Source organism: Myotis yumanensis, unplaced genomic scaffold (assembly GCF_028538775.1).
Source record: "Myotis yumanensis isolate MYYU_CA2020_CCGP unplaced genomic scaffold, mMyoYum1.0.hap1 SCAF_2, whole genome shotgun sequence".
Lineage (NCBI taxonomy): Eukaryota > Metazoa > Chordata > Mammalia > Chiroptera > Vespertilionidae > Myotis > Myotis yumanensis.
Genome location: NW_027223753.1, coordinates 33,618,826 through 33,639,137, shown reverse-complemented (window position 1 = coordinate 33,639,137; position 20,312 = coordinate 33,618,826). Strand labels below are relative to the sequence as shown.

Below are 20,312 nucleotides of genomic sequence, written 5' to 3'. Positions count from 1 at the left end.
TGTTTTTAAATCTGTTTCTCTTTATTCGAATGTAAATTTTACTACAAGGTCAAGAATCTATGAATTTGTCTATCCTGGTTCATTCATTTGTCTCTCCCCAGAACAAATGAAGCAATGAATGAGTATTAGGGTTAGAATTCTGTTCTGTTTGGCCTCATATCTTAAACTAGGCTACTATTTATGTGTATTTGTCTTTTGTTATACATATATACATGTATCCCTACCTGTACCTCACCCTTCCTCAAAAGCCCTTAGAGTGATAACATTTTATGAATTTTAGACATGTGGAATGAACAATCCAGATGTATTTAATGTTGGTTCTTACAATAAGAATGATTGCTACATTCTGAAATTTACCTTCAAATATAGCAGTGGCATTTTAATTTTTACAAAGGGTGTGTATGTGTGTGTGTGTGTGTGTGTGTGTAATGTTGCTATATATATCCTGTGTATACATATATACTTTTTAAAGCAGGTTATCAGGACACCCCATGCCATAGACTACGATGACTCTTTGGAAAGGTGCGATGAGTATTTGAGCCCAAGGTCATGTAGCAAGCCCCGGCATTCAGCAAGGACCTTACTTGTCCATTCAGCACCCTCAACAATGCTGAAGCATCCTCCAAGCCCTGTGTTAAACCGAGCTTCTCTCAGGGAAAGGTAACGCTTAGTCTCTATTTCTGGACTACTTTTTTGAATAATCATCACTAGAAAAGAGAAGGTAGCAATTGTATGTGAAGTGATTATTTGTAAAAGTATAATTTGATTTTCAGAGCCTTGAATTGTTTTTGCTTAGAACATATTGTATATTATGATAGTGTTAGATACTCCTCCCCAACCCAGTGCTCTTGAAGTGAGTTTATTATTGGTGAGTTTAGTAATTTGAATGACTTTAATCCTAATTAAGTACTATAGTTCATAAAAGTGAAAAATAGAGTATGTGACAGTTTGCTTTTAGTAGATTTATAGGTATTTAATGTTATAGGCACGTATTATTTTTAAAAATAGCATAGATTATATTTTTCTTTTGGTGATAATAACGATGTATATATTGCTGGTATATGGTAACTAGTTTCCTCAAATAACCTCCCTCCAACTCCCCAAGAGAATCTTAATCATTTAAAAATTCTAGCTTTTCCTCTAAAAAACACCTTTGCAACCAAAGTTAGCCACTAGTATAATTTGAATGTGAAAGAAATAATTTCTCTTCATCTGTTTTTTATTATTGTTGTTGTTGAATCCAAGTTGGGAATTGCTTGCCTCTCTCACAAATAGTAACATAGAAAACAATAACTGTCACAAATTAAAAAAACAACACACCCAACCCTTAGTATAGTGGAACTTCAGTTCTCAAACTTACTTAGTTCCAGAAGGCTGTTCGAGAGAAGCTATTTGCTCAAAAATCAAATCATTTTTCCCATTAGAAATAATGTAAATTGAATTAATCTGTTCCAGACCCACAAATGATTCCCTCTTTTAACTTTTCTTATATACAATACATTCCTAATGCACTGTTTAATCTATAAATAAACACCTCTTTTCTTAAATTTATCAACACACCCCCTACTAGCCTTAAATAGGCACTTTCAGCACTTGTTCCAGGGGTGTCTTTCAGGTCAGCATGCAGCCTCTTTGCTTGTTCACATATCACTGCTTCTGAAATGCTGTCACTGGAGGCTGGATAGATGTGGATAAGTTCTAGAAGGAAATGAGTGATTCCAATAGTAAACGTTAGTTAACATTGACTTGAGGAAGGTTGAGGTTAGTTTTGAATTCATCTAAAACAATAAAATTTGGGGGGGGTGGACTTTCACTGAGGTGACACACCTGTGCTTTGAGTATATTTTCTAAAAAAGATATTTATTTAGTCTATAAAGAAAAATAAAGTAACTTTATGGCATATTACTAGGAACAAAATCATTTTATTCTTTAGTGCACTCAGTACCACATCTTTAAATATGAGACATTTCTGATCTGGCTTTTCAGGTCACTCAGCAGTATATTTATGGATGTTTATACAATCCAATGGAATAATAAGGAATTTAAACTGCTGTAAATGTAGGTTATATATCCCAGGAAAAAATGGGGAGTATGACAAAACATTCAGCTATAGGAATTTGTCTGGGTAAATATTCATTAAAATTAATTAAGTTTTCTCTAAAATTGCTGCAAAATGCTGACTCCTTAATCATATATATGAATAAACAGACATTTAAAACCTTTATCAGTGACTCTAAGCAAATTAATTTTTTATTTATAGTTAAAGTTCTTTTTGCTTTAAGTGCATTTTAAAAACACCTCCAATAGAGTTTCACACCATAATGGTTGTAATTTGATGTGTTACAGTTCAGAAGTAGTTTTCCCTCAAAGTATAAATGTTAATATTATGGCAGCATTTGTATTAGGATGTAAAATTATTACTAAAATCAGACTGAGAAATACTAGCAAATCTCATTTAAAAGGAACTGATTTTCTTTTAAATCATGCTTAAGGTTTTGATTTTTGTAAGTGGAGTAAAATATTGTTATACAATCATTTCTCTTTTTTTAAATATATTTTATTGATTTTTTAACAGAGAGGAAGGAAGAAGGATAGAGAGTTAGAAACATCAATGAGAGAGAAACATCGATCAGCTGCCTCCTGCACACTCCCTACTGGGTATGTGCCTTTGACCAGAATCGAACCTGGGACCCTTGAGTCCATAGGCCAACGCTCTATCCACTGAGCCAAACCAGTCAGGGCTACAATCATTTCTTATACCACAGCACCGACTAGCAGTGATGGTGAACCTTTTGAGCTCAGAATGTCAGCATTTTGAAAAACTCTAACTTAACTCTGGTGCCGTGTCACATATAGAAATTTTTTGATATTTGCAACCATAGTAAAACAAAGATTTGTGTTTTTGATATTTATTTTACATATTTAAATGCCATTTAACAAAGAAAAATCAACCAAAAAAATGAGTTCGCGTGTCACCTCTGACACACGTGTCATAGGTTCACCATCACTGGAGTGAATCCTCTCCTGGTATCTTTGAAGGTACCAGGGGGTCCTGTAGGAGCTACATATGGATCTCAGATTTTCAAGATGCACACATATGTCGCAAGTCAGGTCTGCCAGGATATTTGCAGAGATGCAGTGATACTTCCTTTTTAAAATGCAGGAGGTTAAAATTTAGACATTGTTGATTACATTCTTTACAACAGGTTTTATAAATCATTTATCCTGCTTATTAATAGGCTATACTCTGAGTAAACATATAAAATTGTAACTTTAAGAACAAACTGGGAGATAAAAAGGCAGTTTCAAGCAACCAATTAACATTTTAGTACTCATCCCTTTATAAAGGAATTATCAATGGCATTTTATGCACATGCATTATAATCATATCTAGACATTTTCATTGTTACTTATACAGCTTCATTATACTAATGTCAGTTTTGAGTTTGGTCAGGGATATAAGAAAGAGGAATGGTTGCTTTATTTCTTTGACATTTTTAATTCCAACATTCAGACTCTAATAAAAGACATATTTTTCTTCCTTATTTTTCAATATTTACTTTTCAAAAATATACTTACATCATAGTAGAAACTAGACAAGTGATACCATCTGTACTGGGATGGGATCATTCAATTTTTATGTTCCCCTGAATTTTTTATTTATTTGTTTATTGAGGTACAACTGACACACAACATTATTTTGGTTTCAGATGTATAACATGATTATTCGATATTTGTATTGTTCCCCTGTGTTCTGAAGAGTAAGAACATGATTGGATTATAAACAATATTTCAACCTATTGTAAATATTTTGTTTCATTTCATAAAATGTTTTATTCTGTATGCAGAAAGGAATTTCTTCCACATAGTTTGAGAATGATTCAATTACTAGAAAATAACCAATTTTAAATGCACTCTACATTGAATTATTGTTCAAATATGAAAATTTATATTCTTTATGTAGAGACAAAGCTCTAAAGAATTATGTATGGAAATTCTTAGAATGGTCAGATATATGGGTATGTTACTACAAAAGCATGTCAAAGTTTATTATTAAGTCTATTGAACATATTGTGAGTGTTTAATCCTATAGCTGAGAATTAACCTGAGTTTATATCTGCCTCTCATCCTTGGTTGAAAGAAGAAAAATGTTACTTAATCTTATATATTGTCACATAGGGATAAGAAAAAACTGACTTCCACTGTCTGGCATTTGGAAAGATTTCTTTTCTCACCCTCTGTATACAAGTCACCTTTGTTTTTTATGCCTACAGATTCCATTCTGATTGGTGTTCATCTTCAAACTGCGATGAGATCCATGACCGGGTAAAAAATGTCTTGAAATCACATCAGGCTCATCAAAGACATTTTTATGTTAGTTTCTAAAATTTTCCCTTGAAGCCTTTTTATAACTGAGCATATAAACCACAACAGAATGCTAACGTTTGCAACATTTAATCATTGGGAAGGAAAAGATACCACCTCCATATCTAACTTTCTGCCTGACCTGAGTCATGCAAAATGTTTGACACAGATCATCTGCACTATAAACAAAAACTAGGGGTGGTTATCTCATAAAGAGTCAGTAAATAGTGACTTTATGATACTTTTTTCACATCCTTCAAAATACAGGAACTCTTGTTTTTTGGGCCAGTACAAAACAATTCCATGTCCTACCAATAGATTTGATTCTAAATGGTAGAATGAAGGAGAGGGTAAGAAAATATATAATTTGAAGAAGCCACCCATCTAATTTTTATGCTTAAAAGCATAAAAAGAGCAGAGCAGATCTACCATGTTTAATATTAGGGAACATCAATATGAGAATATTTTTTGAGATAAGGCAAAAATGTATACATGAATGACAGTATGAAAATAATTACTACTATATATTCTTTTTGTGTTTGATTCCTTTTTCATTTATTAGTTTTAAAAACAATTATCATGCACTAAACTCAGTCCTGGAGACATAACTGGATTATGTGACATTTTACATATTTTGAAACTATGTCATTGGTTGGATATAGATTTTAGATTGTGATAAGAACCTTTTATTGTGCAATGTCCCTCTTTATCTCTAGAATTATTCTTTGTTTCATAGTGTGTTTTATCTGAAGTTAGTATAGTTATAACTACATTAATTTTTGGCTAATATATGCAAGGTCTGTATTTTTCCATCCTTTGCTTTTTATCATTAGACTTAAAGTAAATATCTTATAAAAGCACATGAAATCTTTTTCAAGAATGAAAATCCAGTATTTTTATGTCAACTGATGGGGCTTTCATTTGGATTAATGTGCTTTTTGCCATTTATTTTCTTTTTTACTAATTTGTTATTTATTTTTTTACTATTCTGTCATTGGTTTTCCTAAAGATTTCAACATGCATACTGACAATCATAGTAGGACCTAAAAACATTAACTCTTTTTAATCCACCTCTTTTTTGTGTTTCTATTATCATGCCTTTTAAATTCTGCATATATGAAACAGACAAATTTTGTTTATTCATTTAAGCTCATATTTACCCTTTCTATTATTATTCATTCTTGCCAGTAATTTCATGTTCCCATCTAGATTCTAGAATCATTTCCCTTTTGCTTGAAGAATTCCCTATGACACTTAGTAAGTTGAGAATTTCACCTTTTCACTTAAAAGAAGCACTTCATGGCTTCTCTATGGTGTATCCAAATTGTCAGCATCATAGAATTACTTGAACACAAGCTCTGTGATACTGCCCTGCCATCTGATAACCTAGACGGCTACTAGACTAGACATAGCGGGCTAGTAGCCTAGACAGTTTAGATGCACTGGACAAAGGGGTGATTGATGTTCTGAATGGAATGGAGTGGGTGGCACAAGATTTCAACATGCTACTCAGAATGGTATGCAATTTAAAACTCAGGAATTGTTTTTTTCTGGAACTTTCCATTTTGCATTTTTGTACTGCTGTTACCCAAGGATAAGTGAAACTGGAAATTTTGGACTATCATCTTTCAAAATACCTACATAAAAAACTTACTAGATACCAACTTGAATGAATTTGGGCCTAATTTTCATATAGGAGAATGATCTAATGGCCTGGGATGGAGGTTTTGATTTCATAATCCAGTTTATTTGCATTCTAGGAGGCAGTATAATGTAGATCAAGTTAGGTCTGGATTTAAATTCCAGCTCTGCCTCTTAGTTTGTATCTTTGGGCAATTTTTTAAAAGTTTTTCTAAGTTTCAATATATTTGATGTGGTTATTGAAGGCTTAAATGATATCCATATAAAAAGTACCTCAGTCCTAGATACCTTGTAGGTATGCAATAAATATTGGTGCTGTCCATCTTTTTCTGTACTTTCATGTGAGCAAATGGGAATGTGAACGAGGAATAAGGGGTGAATCACCTCTTTATGTCCTGGGAATGTATTTTCTGACACTGACAAGAATGATACATCTCTTCAAATGTTTGCTTGATCCATAGTCAATAAGTTACAATAAGATGTGATGTTTTTGCCTCTTTGTTTATATATAACCTGACCTTTAAAAAAAGACTATACAAGGACTCTTATAATAGATGTGTGTGTGAAATATATATATATAATGTCACAAAATAGAGTCTTAAATTTTGATGGGAATAACTATGAAGGTCATCTAGTCCTTTTTGTTTCTCAGGGCATAATTCGCCTCCATGAAATCATTGATCTAAATGGGTATCAATGCTCTGCAGTGATCTTACTCACTCTTAAGACAGTAACTCTGTTCTTAGAATGCTTTATTAATTAGAAAGTTTTTCCTTATTTTCTCTATTTTGTCCTTAATTATGTCTCCTAATAATTCTACCCTTTTGTCCTTTCTACCCATAGAGTTTCATGGAATAAGCAAGCCTTGTTCCATGTGTGTGCAGGAACTCTGTCTTAGTCATCTTTCTGTCCTCAGAGTCTAGAATAGTAACTTCCCAGCTCAAAATACGGGTTTTGTTTAATAATTAATTTAGGCTCAGATTTTTTAAAAGGTACTTTTTGTATATTTTTTCATATGTAAACTTTTGAAATTTAGTCAATATTTTTATTACAATGTTGTCAAAATTAATTTTTCAACTGTATTGACAAAATTAAAGAGTATTATCATTCATTAGGATTTTTAAATTTAATATTTACATTCTGTTTTATTTAGTTCTTACAACATATTTCTTAAAATGGAAAACATTACCTTTTACTAATTTCTTTCACTTTTTTGTAGTGTCTTTTGTATTCCTGATAGCCAATTACACTTTCTGTGATGATAGAGTGAATGCTTCACTTTGTTGATTTATCAGACTGGGCAAAAATAAGTAACATCTAGTAGCTACATGCTATCTAAGAAAAAAGATCTAAAAACTAATAATAAGGAAAGGTTGAAAATAAAAGGACAAATATATACCATACCAGCACTAAGTAAAAGAAAGCCATTGTAGCTATATGAATAGTAAACCAAAAATGGCGGTGGCGGGTCGGGGGGAGCATTAATGGAATTAAATAGAGTTACTTCGTAAGGATAAAAGGTTTTAATTTACCTAGAAGCTTTAATAACTCTAAATATATATTCACATTTTCTGTTATTTTTTTACTTACATTTTTAACAGAATGCTTTCTTCACAATTTCATGCTATCAGAAAATTTTAAAAATTATTTTCTTCATAATCTATTTTCAGCTGATTTCTTATGTAAAGTGAATTCTTTATTATAATCTTTATAGTGGTCTATTTGTGCTTACTAGTTCCTTTTGTTATCAGTTTTCTCTATTTTTATTCTAGTTTGAATAGGTAATAAGGGTATTGGCCAGTCGGTGAGAAAGATATTTGATATTAAATTACATAAATGTCATACATTAAGATAATAATTACTAAAAGGATATAGTTTACAAAGCTATCTCTTTAGGATCCTATTTCTTGTGCTCTTGAATGTGTCTGAACAAGCTACTTATACAAGGAGGAGTAGCCATGTATCTTGATTCCACCTAACAATGTGTAAGATATTACGGCACATCTTATTGCATATCTTAATACACAGTATCCATTCCCTTTCATTTGTTGATTCAAGAAACATTTACTGGGTATCCAGTCTTTGATAAACAGTATTAGTAAAAATATAATAAAACTATTTAGTCTTACTGAACAGAATAATAAATTCTGACTTACCCTTTTGTTTCTTTCCTAAGATGTCCAAATATTTAATTCAATTTCTTATAATGGGGGAGAAGGAGAGCATTTCCCAAAGAGACATGTGCCATTTTAATTATAAAATGAATTAATGAAAATCTTCATACTTTTCAGGATGAGAGAGACCCAGAGAAGGAAGACGAACTGGAAATGAAAAGAGGTCTTTTCTACAAAGACTATGCCTATGACAGTGATCCCGAGTACAGGTATGAACCTGGTTAATTCTCTATAGAGAGGTCTTTCTCATAATTGGTACAAAAATAGCCTGATTCTTAATCTGCTAGATTTGTGGGAAATTTAGACTCAAATTAGCAATTATTAATTAATTATTTTTATATATTTAAAATATTTAACTGTGAAAAATCCTATTAAAACATTTTAATGTTTGCATTAAAGAAACTTTTCAATAAAAACAAATACAGTCAATGAATGGTGATGCTCTCCTCCTACTTAAGGTTTTTAGTTTATTTGACTTAACTGCAAATCTATATATCCAAGGCTTATTTTAGGCTTTATTATATATCCATGCTAGCTGTCTTATATCTTCCATAACCTTCCATAAAATTAACTAGGAAGAAATCTTTTACTTCCAATACTTTGGGATTTGGGGGCTAGTATGGGGAAAGAATCTACTACCCATGTAGACTTCCTTCTCAATTTCATATTGCGTCTCTTACAAAGTTTTGGACAACTGTGGTAGCCTTGCCAATTCCCAGGGCCCTGGGATACTCTTTCCTCCTTTTAGCACCTCCTATGTCTGTCTCAGTTCTCTTCAGAGCTTCTGGCAGCACCATCCTGTTTGAGCATAGTCCTAATTAAAGACCAGGCATAAGGTGATGCTTCGTATAGATGGGAGTTGGCCATAAAAAGAGAGAAGGATAAACGTAATTTGAACTTCATGTTTAGAATATGACTTGGCCTTTTATACCTCTTAATTAAAATTTTAGCTAGTTGTTTTTAAGGAATTCGCTATTAATTTAAACTGTTTTTCTGTTTGTCCATATTTTTGAGTTTACTAACAGTAGGAATACGCTCAATATAAATGCTATAAGTATGAAATTATTTATAACAGACTATCAATCTGAATAATTTAAATTTTACAAATATATTTTTTTAAGTAACACAGGGTTGAGTATAGTTTTCATTTCTTCTCCATTGGTCACTATCTGATTAATAAGATGTAACAAACAGCCAAAAGCTACCTTTAGTATTAACAAATGGAAGAAAAATTCTAAATAATACATAGACTTAAAAATGTCCTGAATAACTAAGAATAAAGATAAAGAGTGCTATTATGAACATTTTGTACATTGCCCACTTGTATAAGAATTTGGCTGGGGTATCTAGCAGTTGAATTACTAAATTGACCTTGCATATTTAAGCTTACTGGATCATGTCAAACTGTTTTCCAAAATGAGTGTATAAATGTTTTCACTACATCATTACTGACATGGTAATACAGCCACTTCATGCACTTTTTCATGGTCATTTATACAGTGTTCAGGTGGTAAGACTGACTTCAGGCAAAATAGAAAATATATCTCTAGACAACTCCAAGTGTTCCTATTTCACAGTTGACAGTGGAGGTAACATCATGGAACTGACAAGTTAGGAAATAAATTGTTTGCGTGAGATGTGATTCTAGATACATATATGAAGAAAATATTTGTGGAATTTAATAGTCGGGACATATAGTTTTATATGGTACAAACTTAATAATCTCTAGAATGCCTAAGAGGTCTTACCTATAACAAGTACTTAATTTATTGAAGTAGGTCAAGGATTTATTTAAAAAAAAATAAACTTAGTCTTTGAAAAAGCCAGCATTTTATTTCTAGCAGATAATGTAGTGAGCTCAGAACTTAATTTTTTGTGACATTAAAATTATAACTTAGGTATGTTTTTAAAAAGTACTATCGAGCCTTCAGAAAAACTTCCCTTTTCTTCCCTATTGCCACTACAACTATTTCATAGCTCCCTATCTGTTCTTTTTTCCCCTTAAAACTGTTAAATGACAGTAGGTCCCTATCACTTCAAATACACCCTCTTCTGCCTTTTTTCCTGTTTCCAAAGGTGGTTCATGTTCAGTCTAATTTTCTGCTCCCCACCGAGGACAGCAGCAGCCTGGCACAGTGGAAAGGGCTCAGAGCCACAGACATGCCCCCCCCCCCCCCCTCCATTCCACCCCCTGCTAGCTGGGTGGTCGTAGGAAGTCACTTGACTTCAGTTTCTAGTTACTAACTTCAGAGGGTGTAAGTTAATATGTTAATATATGTAAATACATGTAAAATACTTACTAGTTCCATGCCTCGTAATTAATAACTTCTGTGTGCCAGTTAAGAACTATACTATGAACATTACATACACTCTCTTTAATTTTAAAAAACAATAACCGCAAAAATACAGTCAAGGAAGCTGAGACACTGGATGATTAAAGAAGTGGTCCAAGGTCCCCAGCCTCTAATGCAGCCGTGGGCAAACTACGGCCCGCGGGCCGGATCCGGCCCGTTTGAAATGAATAAAACTAAAAAAAAAAAAAAAAAAAAAGACCGTACCCTTTTATGTAATGATGTTTACTTTGAATTTATATTAGTTCACACAAACACTCCATCCATGCTTTTGTTCCGGCCCTCCGGTCCAATTTAAGAACCCATTGTGGCCCTCGAGTCAAAAAGTTTGCCCACCCCTGCTCTAATGGATTAAATGAGAGTCAGTGCCAGGTCTGTCTGACTCTTGTAACTGGCCCTTGAGCACCCTCTGCACTTTGCTTCACCACCTCACTTACCTCTCTTCTCCGAATTCCTTCCAAACCCTATCTCTCACACACAATTTTCATTTTAGTGTTCTGTGATTGTTTTCATGCAAATAATGCCACTCTTTAAAGGCACAGGCCTTATTGTCTTTTATTTCTCATAGTCCAAGCAGAGCATACATACCTGTGAAGCACTTCATCGATGTTTGATTTAGACAGTTGTGCCTCTGCTCTAGTCTCACCATGGTAATCCCGTGCATTCTTCCTTACAGCTCACTTCAGCGGCCACGTGGCACTCTCCAAATGGATGACGGTGAATACTGGTCCAACAGGGCAGCCCCTTACAAAGGAAAGTCCCACCGACCCGTCTTTGAGAACAGCATGGACAAGATATACAGGAACTTATACAAAAAGGCCTGTAGTTCTGTTTCTCATACACAGGAAAGCTTCTGAGATCATCCACGATGAACTGAATGAGTGTCCATGTCAACTTCAATGAAAGCATTTGATGTGATCAATATCTGTATTCCTTTCTTTTTTAAACAGGTGGCTCTCATTGAGTGCAGTAGGTTGACTTGAATATGTCCATTTCTTCAAACGGCACATTATCATAGGCAAGCCTTTTTTAATCACAGAATAGAGTGCTATGTTCCAAAAGTCAAAGTTCTGCCACACAATCACAAAGTCCAGTGTGGCTGTGAGAGGATATTGTCACATGTTATCTCATGTCAGCATTGAAAATCCAAGACTGGGTTTGCTCTAAGCATGTTTTGCCTTAATCAACTTGTAATTTTCTCTTCATGTACTTAACTGGTTATCTTGTCTGAGCAAGGTTTAATTAATATTAACTCCCTTTTCTTACTAATGAGCAAAAAGATATCCTGTGTAGAAATGAATTTCCCAAGAGTTTTAACCAGCATTTTCTACTTTTTTCCCTTAGAAAAGTCTAATTATATTTTTTAACTCATAAGAAACCACTTTCTTTTTAAAGTTTTATAATCATTCACTCTCTCTCCTCTAAAAGAACTTTCTAAGTTGCCTAAAATGCACAACAGTTATCTAGGATTGCAGAGCCCATGTGTGACCCAAAATCTGAATAACTTATTTTTAAAGATATAATTCTTTGTCTGATTTTCTAGGGCCATGTCTTTTGGTACAAACAGAATCATAAAATAGCCTCTGTTAGTAAACGTGTAGAGATTCATGGATTATATTATAAACTAATTTATTTAAAGTTTTCATAGGTATCAAATGGCCCAAGAAAGTCGTATCCTTACTTTAAACAACACTTGGAACCAAAATGGGAGTAAGGTATTATAGCAGAACTCTTTGTGGTAGGCACTGCAAAGTCTGTTGGTTGATAAAATTAGCTCCTTCCCCAACCCCCAAACACACACTTGTGAGGCCAGCGACACTATGAGGATAGGAAGAAGTCAGTTACCTCACATTCACAAGAGTGGACAGAGGGAAAGCAGAGAAAGATAGATATGGCTTCCAACCTTGAAGTTGACTCCAAGATAATGTTTTCTCATTGACTCTGTCTCTTATTAATTCTACAGCTATGATTTTAAAAGAAAAAAATTGACTTGAACTTCATTTAAATTGAAATTAACTTGTAAAAGTGGGTGAGTTATTTTTGTATTAGGAGAAAATATAATACTTGCAATCTAATAATAGGACTTTTTAATTTCATGTTAAGAATGTTTTAGTATGACTTGAACTTCATGTTAAGAATGTTAATTGCATGTTAGAAATGTTTTAGTACAACAGTCTGTGATATGTCAGAAAATGCATCAGAGATAGGAGCCAGGAGTCCTCGGCTCTCGTCCTTGCTGCCATTTTCTAGCCGAGTCTCTTTAATTCCCTGGTCCTTAGTTTCCATCAGCTATCAAGTGATGAGAATGGAATAGATCAGCATTTTCTGAACCAGGTCCTGTGGACCACTGTTTTAGGAAATGGTTGTAGAAATGTAAATGCCAGTATTGCATTGGTCATATTAGTTTAGGAAAATCTGTGCACTATATTTACCCTCCCCGCAACATACAGAGTCACAGGTAGGATGACAGGAGTGAAAGGGAAGGCTGTTAATGCTGAATCAGCAGTTGCAGGCTGGGGCTGTCCTGCTGAAACTCGGACATGTGGTCATCATAGTCATAAGAAACACTAGTGTATCAGAGGCACTAAGAAATGCTGGCATAAACCTGTTTTGCTCTAGCATCAAGTAGAGAGTCTGGCACTTATTGGTGCTCACTAACTACATATCGCAGTAAGCCAGAATTTTCTCAACAAAATTAAGCATGTAATAGTATCTGTTGTCATGGCCATCTTTCCCCTGGTATTCTGTCTTCCTCAACCTCTCACTCCCTCTCAATGTCACCCTCAGGTGCATGTGGACACCAGCGGGGGAAATGCTGGACTAGGTACCCCTGGTATAAGGTTAAATAATGACGTTTTGTACAATAACCTTTTGACGGTCAAAATTGAATAATGCTTTTACAAAATTATATCCTCAATGAAATTTAGGTGTTTTTTTCTTCTTTTTTTGTGTGTGGAAATAAATGAAAAACTTCCCCATTTAAAAGTTGCTGCTTGTTAAAAAGAACAAATATGAACTTCAAAGAAAATGTCTTGCTATCATAGAATATCTCTCAAGTGAATTAGTACCACAGAAATTACTTACTGTACCTATATCTGCCATTGGCTTTGACAAAGGCCACAAAAGGTGGGTCTCGGGGGATCTTCGGGAAGTGATGTTCTGAAAGCCACATCCTCTGATTAAACCTGACATCTCTCTGAGTCGGGTGCAAATCTTTAGATACGTGGCATCTGTGCTAAGTATCTGATTACTTCTGTTCAGTGGTCTTTATTGCTATCCTATGACTGTGAATTCTTATGTTTATTATCTTTAAAGGGTAAAAGCTTTAGTAATAATTATCTTTTCTCATTGATAAAAGCAGAAAGGTGCTTATTATCCTAGCCTTTTTTATATTTTTCACAATCTTATAGTAGTTATTAGACTTAATATGTAAGATAAATGGGCCTTACTTCTTTCAATGTGTTTTTGCCCTTAAGTAAAAAAAAAAAAAAAAAAAAAAAATGACAATTCAACTAAAAAAAAACCAAACGAATCATTAAACTGAGTCCTCCCTGGTTCCACTACTTTTTATATAACCTTGTTAAGTCATTTATCCTTCTTGGAGCTCAGTTTCCTTAATTATAAGTTGCTGAAGGAATTATTTAGAATGATCTTTAAATGTTCCAACATTTCTATAATGGTATGGTTGGTTAATGTGGAAGATAAGGAAGCGTTAGGAAGCAGAGGAGTGTTAAATATTTGTGTGCAAGTTTTGGGGAGGAGACATATTCAAGAAAGTGCATTTTGCTGTATTTCTATGGATCACTCCACAAAAGTACTGACCATGAGTTAGTGAGACACGTCAGGGTTCTTGGACTCTAGGAGCTTACCTTGACTATTCCCAGAGGGTCAGGCAAATACACAGCTGTGGTATAATATCTTGGATTTCCTCATTTTTACTCTATCATATTCTTTGTAGGTTCTTGTAGACAATATATTTTTCCATTTTTGTATTATCTTTGTATCCCTAGCACCACAATCTGGATGTATCTTTATTATAGCAACTGATAAACAGAAGCTGAATTATCAATGACTTTCTCATGTGTCCTTTTCTATTGTTTTAGGTTTGCCTCTGCATTTGTGTCACACAGTAGATATACAGTGTTTGTTGAATAACTGCATGAAAAAATACAGGAAGGGCCACTAAAAACAATACAAAGCCTAACTCTATCTGGATATGAAAAATAAGATGTCCCACCCTGGCCAGGTGGCTCAGTTGGTTGCAGCATCATCCCATACACCAAAAGGTTGTAGGTTCCATTCTTGGTCAGGGCACATAACTAGGTTACAGGTTCAATTCCCAGTCAGGGTGCATATGGGAGGCAACCCACTGATGTTTCTGTCTCACATTGATGTTAACCTATGTCTGTCTGTCTGTCTCTCTGTTTCTCTCTCTCTCTCTCTCTGTAATAAAAACATATCCTCAGGTGAGAAAGAAAGAAAGAAAGAGAGAGGGGGGGGGGAGAGAGAGAGAGAGAGAGAGAGAGAGAGAGAGAGAGAGAGAGAGAATGGAGGGAGAGAGGGAGGGGGGAGGGAGGGAGGAAGGAAGGGAGATAGGGAGGGAAATAGGAAGGAAGGAAGGAAGGAAGGAAGGAAGGAAGGAAGGAAGGAAGGAAGGAAGGAAGGAAGGAAGGAAGGAAGGAAGGAAGCCATGACAAGACTGTTGCTAGCAGCTTGTTTATACTTGTAGCCAAAGAGATAAAAATGCAAAAGATAAGACAAAGTCTTACTTGTGCCTTGGTCCTCAAGTTCCTCAGATAAGAGAGTTAGTGTTTCTGTGTGAAATCTATTTTTTAAAAGAGTACTCTTAAGAAAATAAGAAGTCGATATGACAACCTGCCTTTTTGTTTGCCTGTTACTTGGCTAACCCACTAAGGTATAAGGCATCCAGGTGACCAGGGCCAACTCCTACACTGCTGCTCAGAGGGTGATAAGTACAGGGTTAGGCAATGGACCAAGAAAGCAACTGCCTGCAATTGTTCCTTGCACCTTATGTTCCAATTGAGTCTAAATCCCTTCTATGAAATGAAAATGTCTTGGTTCCCAAATGAGCCTTAAACATTTTTTTCCCCAGTGTCTTATCTTCTGTCACTCACAAAGCCACACATCTTTGACTGAGGGACTGAATCCTCTATCTTCCAGCATTCAGATGTAAACAACCTACTTAATCTAGAAACTGTTGCTCTCGATTAATTAAGAATTAGTATGATAAGGTATTTATGTGAATATGTAAGCAAAACTATCTCAATGAAATGCAGTTTTTTTCACTTTTACTAATAACTTAATCTTAATCTCAGTAGGTTGCATTCAAGCTGTGAAAAATGACATAAATGAGCCTGGTGTAAGAGGATATATCCTGCTCTAATTTGTATAGCATATGAATGTATGCGGGTATTTAGAGGGGATATTTTTTTCACTTCCCATCCCCACCTTAGTGTCATCTTTAGTTTTTAAAACAAGAGAAAGTAATATTTATTAAAAATCACCATTTGTGCTTGGTGATTTACATACATTATCTTATTTGATCTTCACAACCACTCTGCAGTAATCTCAGTGTTATAGACTCGGTAACTAAGGATCAAACTGCTGTGGTTGGCCAGTCAATGGTAAACTTGGATTTGAATCTCACCCCAACTCTGCCTCTCAACCAGATAAGTGGTTAAAAACCTCAGCTTGTTATAGTTCATAGGTTTTTAAATGATGGAGCTGGTATCTCTTCAGAGAGAACCTCAGATTACAATGCAAACTGAACTCACATTAATGCTGTCAAACCTGGGGCAGATTGCCAACATTCTAACACTAAAAATGAATAAAGAGATCATTTGGTGAACTAGGTTGGACATTGGTGGAAGTGTATGAAAGGAATATCACTGAAAATTTATCTGACTCGTGATTTCATGGCAGCCAGAGTGGATGTATGGGATAGTGGCAGGTGAAGGACTCACAGTGCTCTTTCTGTGGAGCTCTAGTTACTCTCTCTGACTGAGTAACTGCACATTCCTGTAGAATGAAATATTTTCAAATATATATATTTTTAATTCTCACCCGAGGATAAGCCTTCACTGATGAGAGAGAGGAAGAGAGAGAGAGAGAGAGAGAGAGAGAGAGAGATGCAAGAGAGAAGCATCAATAGGTTGCCTTCCAAACTCACCCCCACAGAGGATAAAGCCTGAAACCTAGGTGTGCCCTGACCAGGAATCAAACCCCAAACCTTTTGGTGTATGGAATGATGCTCCACCCAACTGAGCCACCTGGCTGGGGCAGCACTACATTTTTTAACAGGTTTATTGGGAGTATAATTGAGATACAAAGAATTGTACAAATTTAATATGTACATTTTGATGAATTTGGACACTTGCAAACTCCTGTGATACCGTCACCGCAATCAAGGTAATTCAGTGCCTCCCAGAGTTTCCTTGTGTCCCATTTTTGTTTGCGAATTATAAGCACCATGCTGTAAAGTATTCTATAGGACTTACTCATCTCATGTAACTGAAACTGTGTTGTTATTAACAAACTAGAGGCCCGGTGCATGAAATTTGTGCACTGGGGGGGGGGGGGCGTTCCTTTAGCCTGGCCTGACCCCTCTTGCAGTCCGGGAGCCCTCAGGGGATATCTGACTGATGGCTTAGGCTGGTGGAGAGCAGGCCTAAGCCTTCAGTTGGACATCCTTAGCACTGCCATGGAGGCAGGAGAGGCTCCCACCACTGCCGCTGCGCTCCCTAGCCATGAGCCTGGGGGCAGCTCCTGTGTTGAGTGTCTGCCCCCTGGTGGTCAGTGCACATCATAGTGACTGGTGGTTCTGCCGTTTGGTCGATTTGCATATTAGCCTTTTATTATATAGGATAAAAGGGATTTTAAACCCTTATCAGATATATGGTTTGCAAATATTTTCTACCATGCCATAGTTGTCTTTGAATTCTATTGATTGTTTCCTTTGTTGTGCACAAGCTTTTTAATTTAATACGATTCCCCTTGTCTATTTTTGCTTTTGTTGCTTGTGCTTTTAGTGTCATACCCAATAAATCATTGCCTAGACCAGTGTCAAGAAACCTTTCCATAAGCTTTCTTTCAGGAGTTTTATAGTTTTAGGTCTTACATTAATCTTCAATTTCTTTGAGTTGATTTTTGTGTATGATGTAAGTACAGTAGGGGTCCAATTTCTTTTTCTTTTTCTTTTTTTTCATGTGGCTATCCAGTTTTCCTTATACCATTTTTTGAAGAGACTATCCTTTCTTGGCATCCTTGTCAAAGATCATTTGATTGTATATGTGCTGCTATTTTTCTGGGTTCTCTATTCTGTTTCATTGCTATATGTCAATCTTTTTGTTTTATTACTCTGGCTTTGTAATTTAGTTTGAAGTCAGGAAGTGTAATACCTTCAACTGTGTTGTTCTTTCTTAAGATCACTTTGGTTATTCTGGATCTTTTGTAGTTATACATGAACTTTATGATTTTTTTCTATTTCTATAGAAATTGTCATTGGGATTGTGATAGGCATATCAATGAAGTGATGGGGATAATGATCTATAGATCACTTTGAGTAGTATATACATTTTAACAAGCCACATAGTAGCTACAAAAGAAAACATACAGGAGATATACAAAAGAAAATGAATCAATGAATATCACTACAAAAAAAAAATCAACCAAACACAAAGGAAAGAGAGAAATAGAAGATTAGAAGAACAAAGAACTACAAAACAGAAAAACAAAATGGCTAAAGTAAGCCGTCTTCTATCAATAATTACCTTAAATGTAAATGGATTAAACTCAATCAAAAGACATAGAATGGCTGAAGGGATAATAAAGCAAGACCCAACTATATATTACCTACAAGACTAACTTTATATATAAAGACACACAGGCTCAAAGTGAATAAATGGCAAAACGGTATTCCATGCAAATAGTAAACAGAAGAGGGCATAGGTGGCTGTAGTAATCTCAAAAAAAATAGACTTGAAGTCAAAAACTGCCTCCTCATCACCACATTTCTGTTGCAGTAAAAGTTTAAAGAAGTTTAGCTTTTTGAGTTTATGATATAGTTCAGAAATAAGATGAGATAAAACCTTTAATGTCTGAACATACGTAATAGAATTGAGAATAATCATATTCTATTAGAGGCTCTCTTTTATCAATGAAACTCATTCTTCACCTGAGCATTTATTTGTGTATTTGATTTTTACTAAAATTAGTGATATATACAAACAAAATAGTGAAGAACTTATAAATATATATATATACATATATATGTGTGTGTGTATATATATATATTCAGAAAGTTCTACTTCTCTCAACATTGTGCAGTAGAAAAAGCACCTCTTCACTACTTTTCCAAACCTCATTTTTTACTACCTGTGAAATAGGATGTTAATAAACATTGCCCTCCATTCTTCAGAGAAATATTAGAATTGAGTAGGAAAGTAAATGTGGACACTCTTTGACATACATTAGTTACTATCATAATTGCTTTTTGGAACTGATCTGGGAAAATGAATTTGCAATTTGAAAGATATTCCATCTGGTTCTAAAGTTGAACAGACCTCAGATTTATTTCCTTAAATTTGTCATCTCTGTGTTACTTAACCTTCCTGAACTTATTTTTTCACTTGAAAAATGAAAGATATTTTCATAGCATTGTGATCATTTAGAGTTAATGTATGTGGAGCACCTCGTACAATGCATGGCATTCAATAGAGTAAAACTAAAATTCTAAGTCAATATACAGGGAGTATTCTGAAAGATCTGAGGATCTGATTGGGGGAAAATGGAAGATGAGCTGAGAATGAATGTAAAAAAATTCAAAATTATTTTAAGCCATGAGACCAAGTTACTTAGATTTTTGGTATGGCTTTTAAATTTAATAGTTATTTAATGTATGTAGGCTGTGTAGAATTATGGAAAGAGCCAGATATACCTGTGTTTGAATTCTGTACTGTGGTGGTATCTGGAGGTATGGAACCTTAATTTTATCATTCATGAAATGGGAATGATCTTACCTAAGATTGTTACTATGAAAAATATATTAGGTAAGTGAACCAAGTGACTAGCATTGTACCTGACAAGAAGTATATGCTTAAAAATGATTTAGTACCCTTCCCCTGTCATTGATTGATTTGTGCCTAAACCCACCCAGGCAGAGACACTACTCAGCCCTTACCCTGGGATCCCTGTGCCTCTGGAAGAGGTTTCTGTAGAGTTTACAACTGACACTAAGTCATGTCTTCAGTCTCTGAGGATGTTATCCATTTAAACCTTACATGTGATGTCTCTCACTTGTTAAGGTATTATTTTAAAAGTAAAACTAAATTTAGTTTTGACATAGGAAGTTTATTTTGTCTTTATTTTGAACTCTGTACCTTTATATTTTACAAATGAGCTATATTCTTTTGATTTGGGGAATGTGAGAGACGGAAGTTAGCAGATCATTCTAATTCAATGGAGGTAATCCTAGAATATGTTGGCCAGAGGAACAGCCCTGTAGCTCTTAAGAATTTGGCATGACTGTGACTGAGCAATCACAACCTTTTTCAGAAGAGTATACTGTTTTGACACCAGTCACAGAGGTCTGTGTACAGCTGTGCTGTTAACAATGGGGATATGCTCTGAGGAATTCATCTTTAGGCATTTTCATTCTTGTGTGACCATAGAGTGTATTTACACAAACCTAGATGGTACAGCCCAAGGCACACCTAGGTTATATTGTACAAGCCTGTACAGCATGTGCAAAACAACACGAGGT

The 20,312-nt window shown here is 34.8% G+C and overlaps 1 protein-coding gene across 4 annotated transcripts in view; it reads left to right on the top strand.

Moving 5' to 3' along the window:
- Positions 1 to 11,509, top strand: part of SPATA6 (spermatogenesis associated 6) — a 49,523-nt gene extending 38,014 nt beyond the window's left edge. Inside the window, exons 10-13 of one of the 4 annotated variants that reach the window (XM_070405079.1) lie at positions 476 to 660; positions 4,275 to 4,326; positions 8,298 to 8,389; positions 11,208 to 11,509. In XM_070405079.1, coding sequence (XP_070261180.1) covers positions 476 to 660; positions 4,275 to 4,326; positions 8,298 to 8,389; positions 11,208 to 11,388 — 510 coding nt within the window. In that variant the 3' untranslated portion in view covers positions 11,389 to 11,509. Of the gene's footprint in view, positions 1 to 472; positions 661 to 4,274; positions 4,375 to 8,297; positions 8,390 to 11,207 lie in introns of all 4 variants that reach the window. The other 3 variants (XM_070405077.1, XM_070405078.1, XM_070405076.1) reach the window with 3 other exon arrangements.
- Positions 11,510 to 20,312: the final 8,803 nt, after the last annotated feature.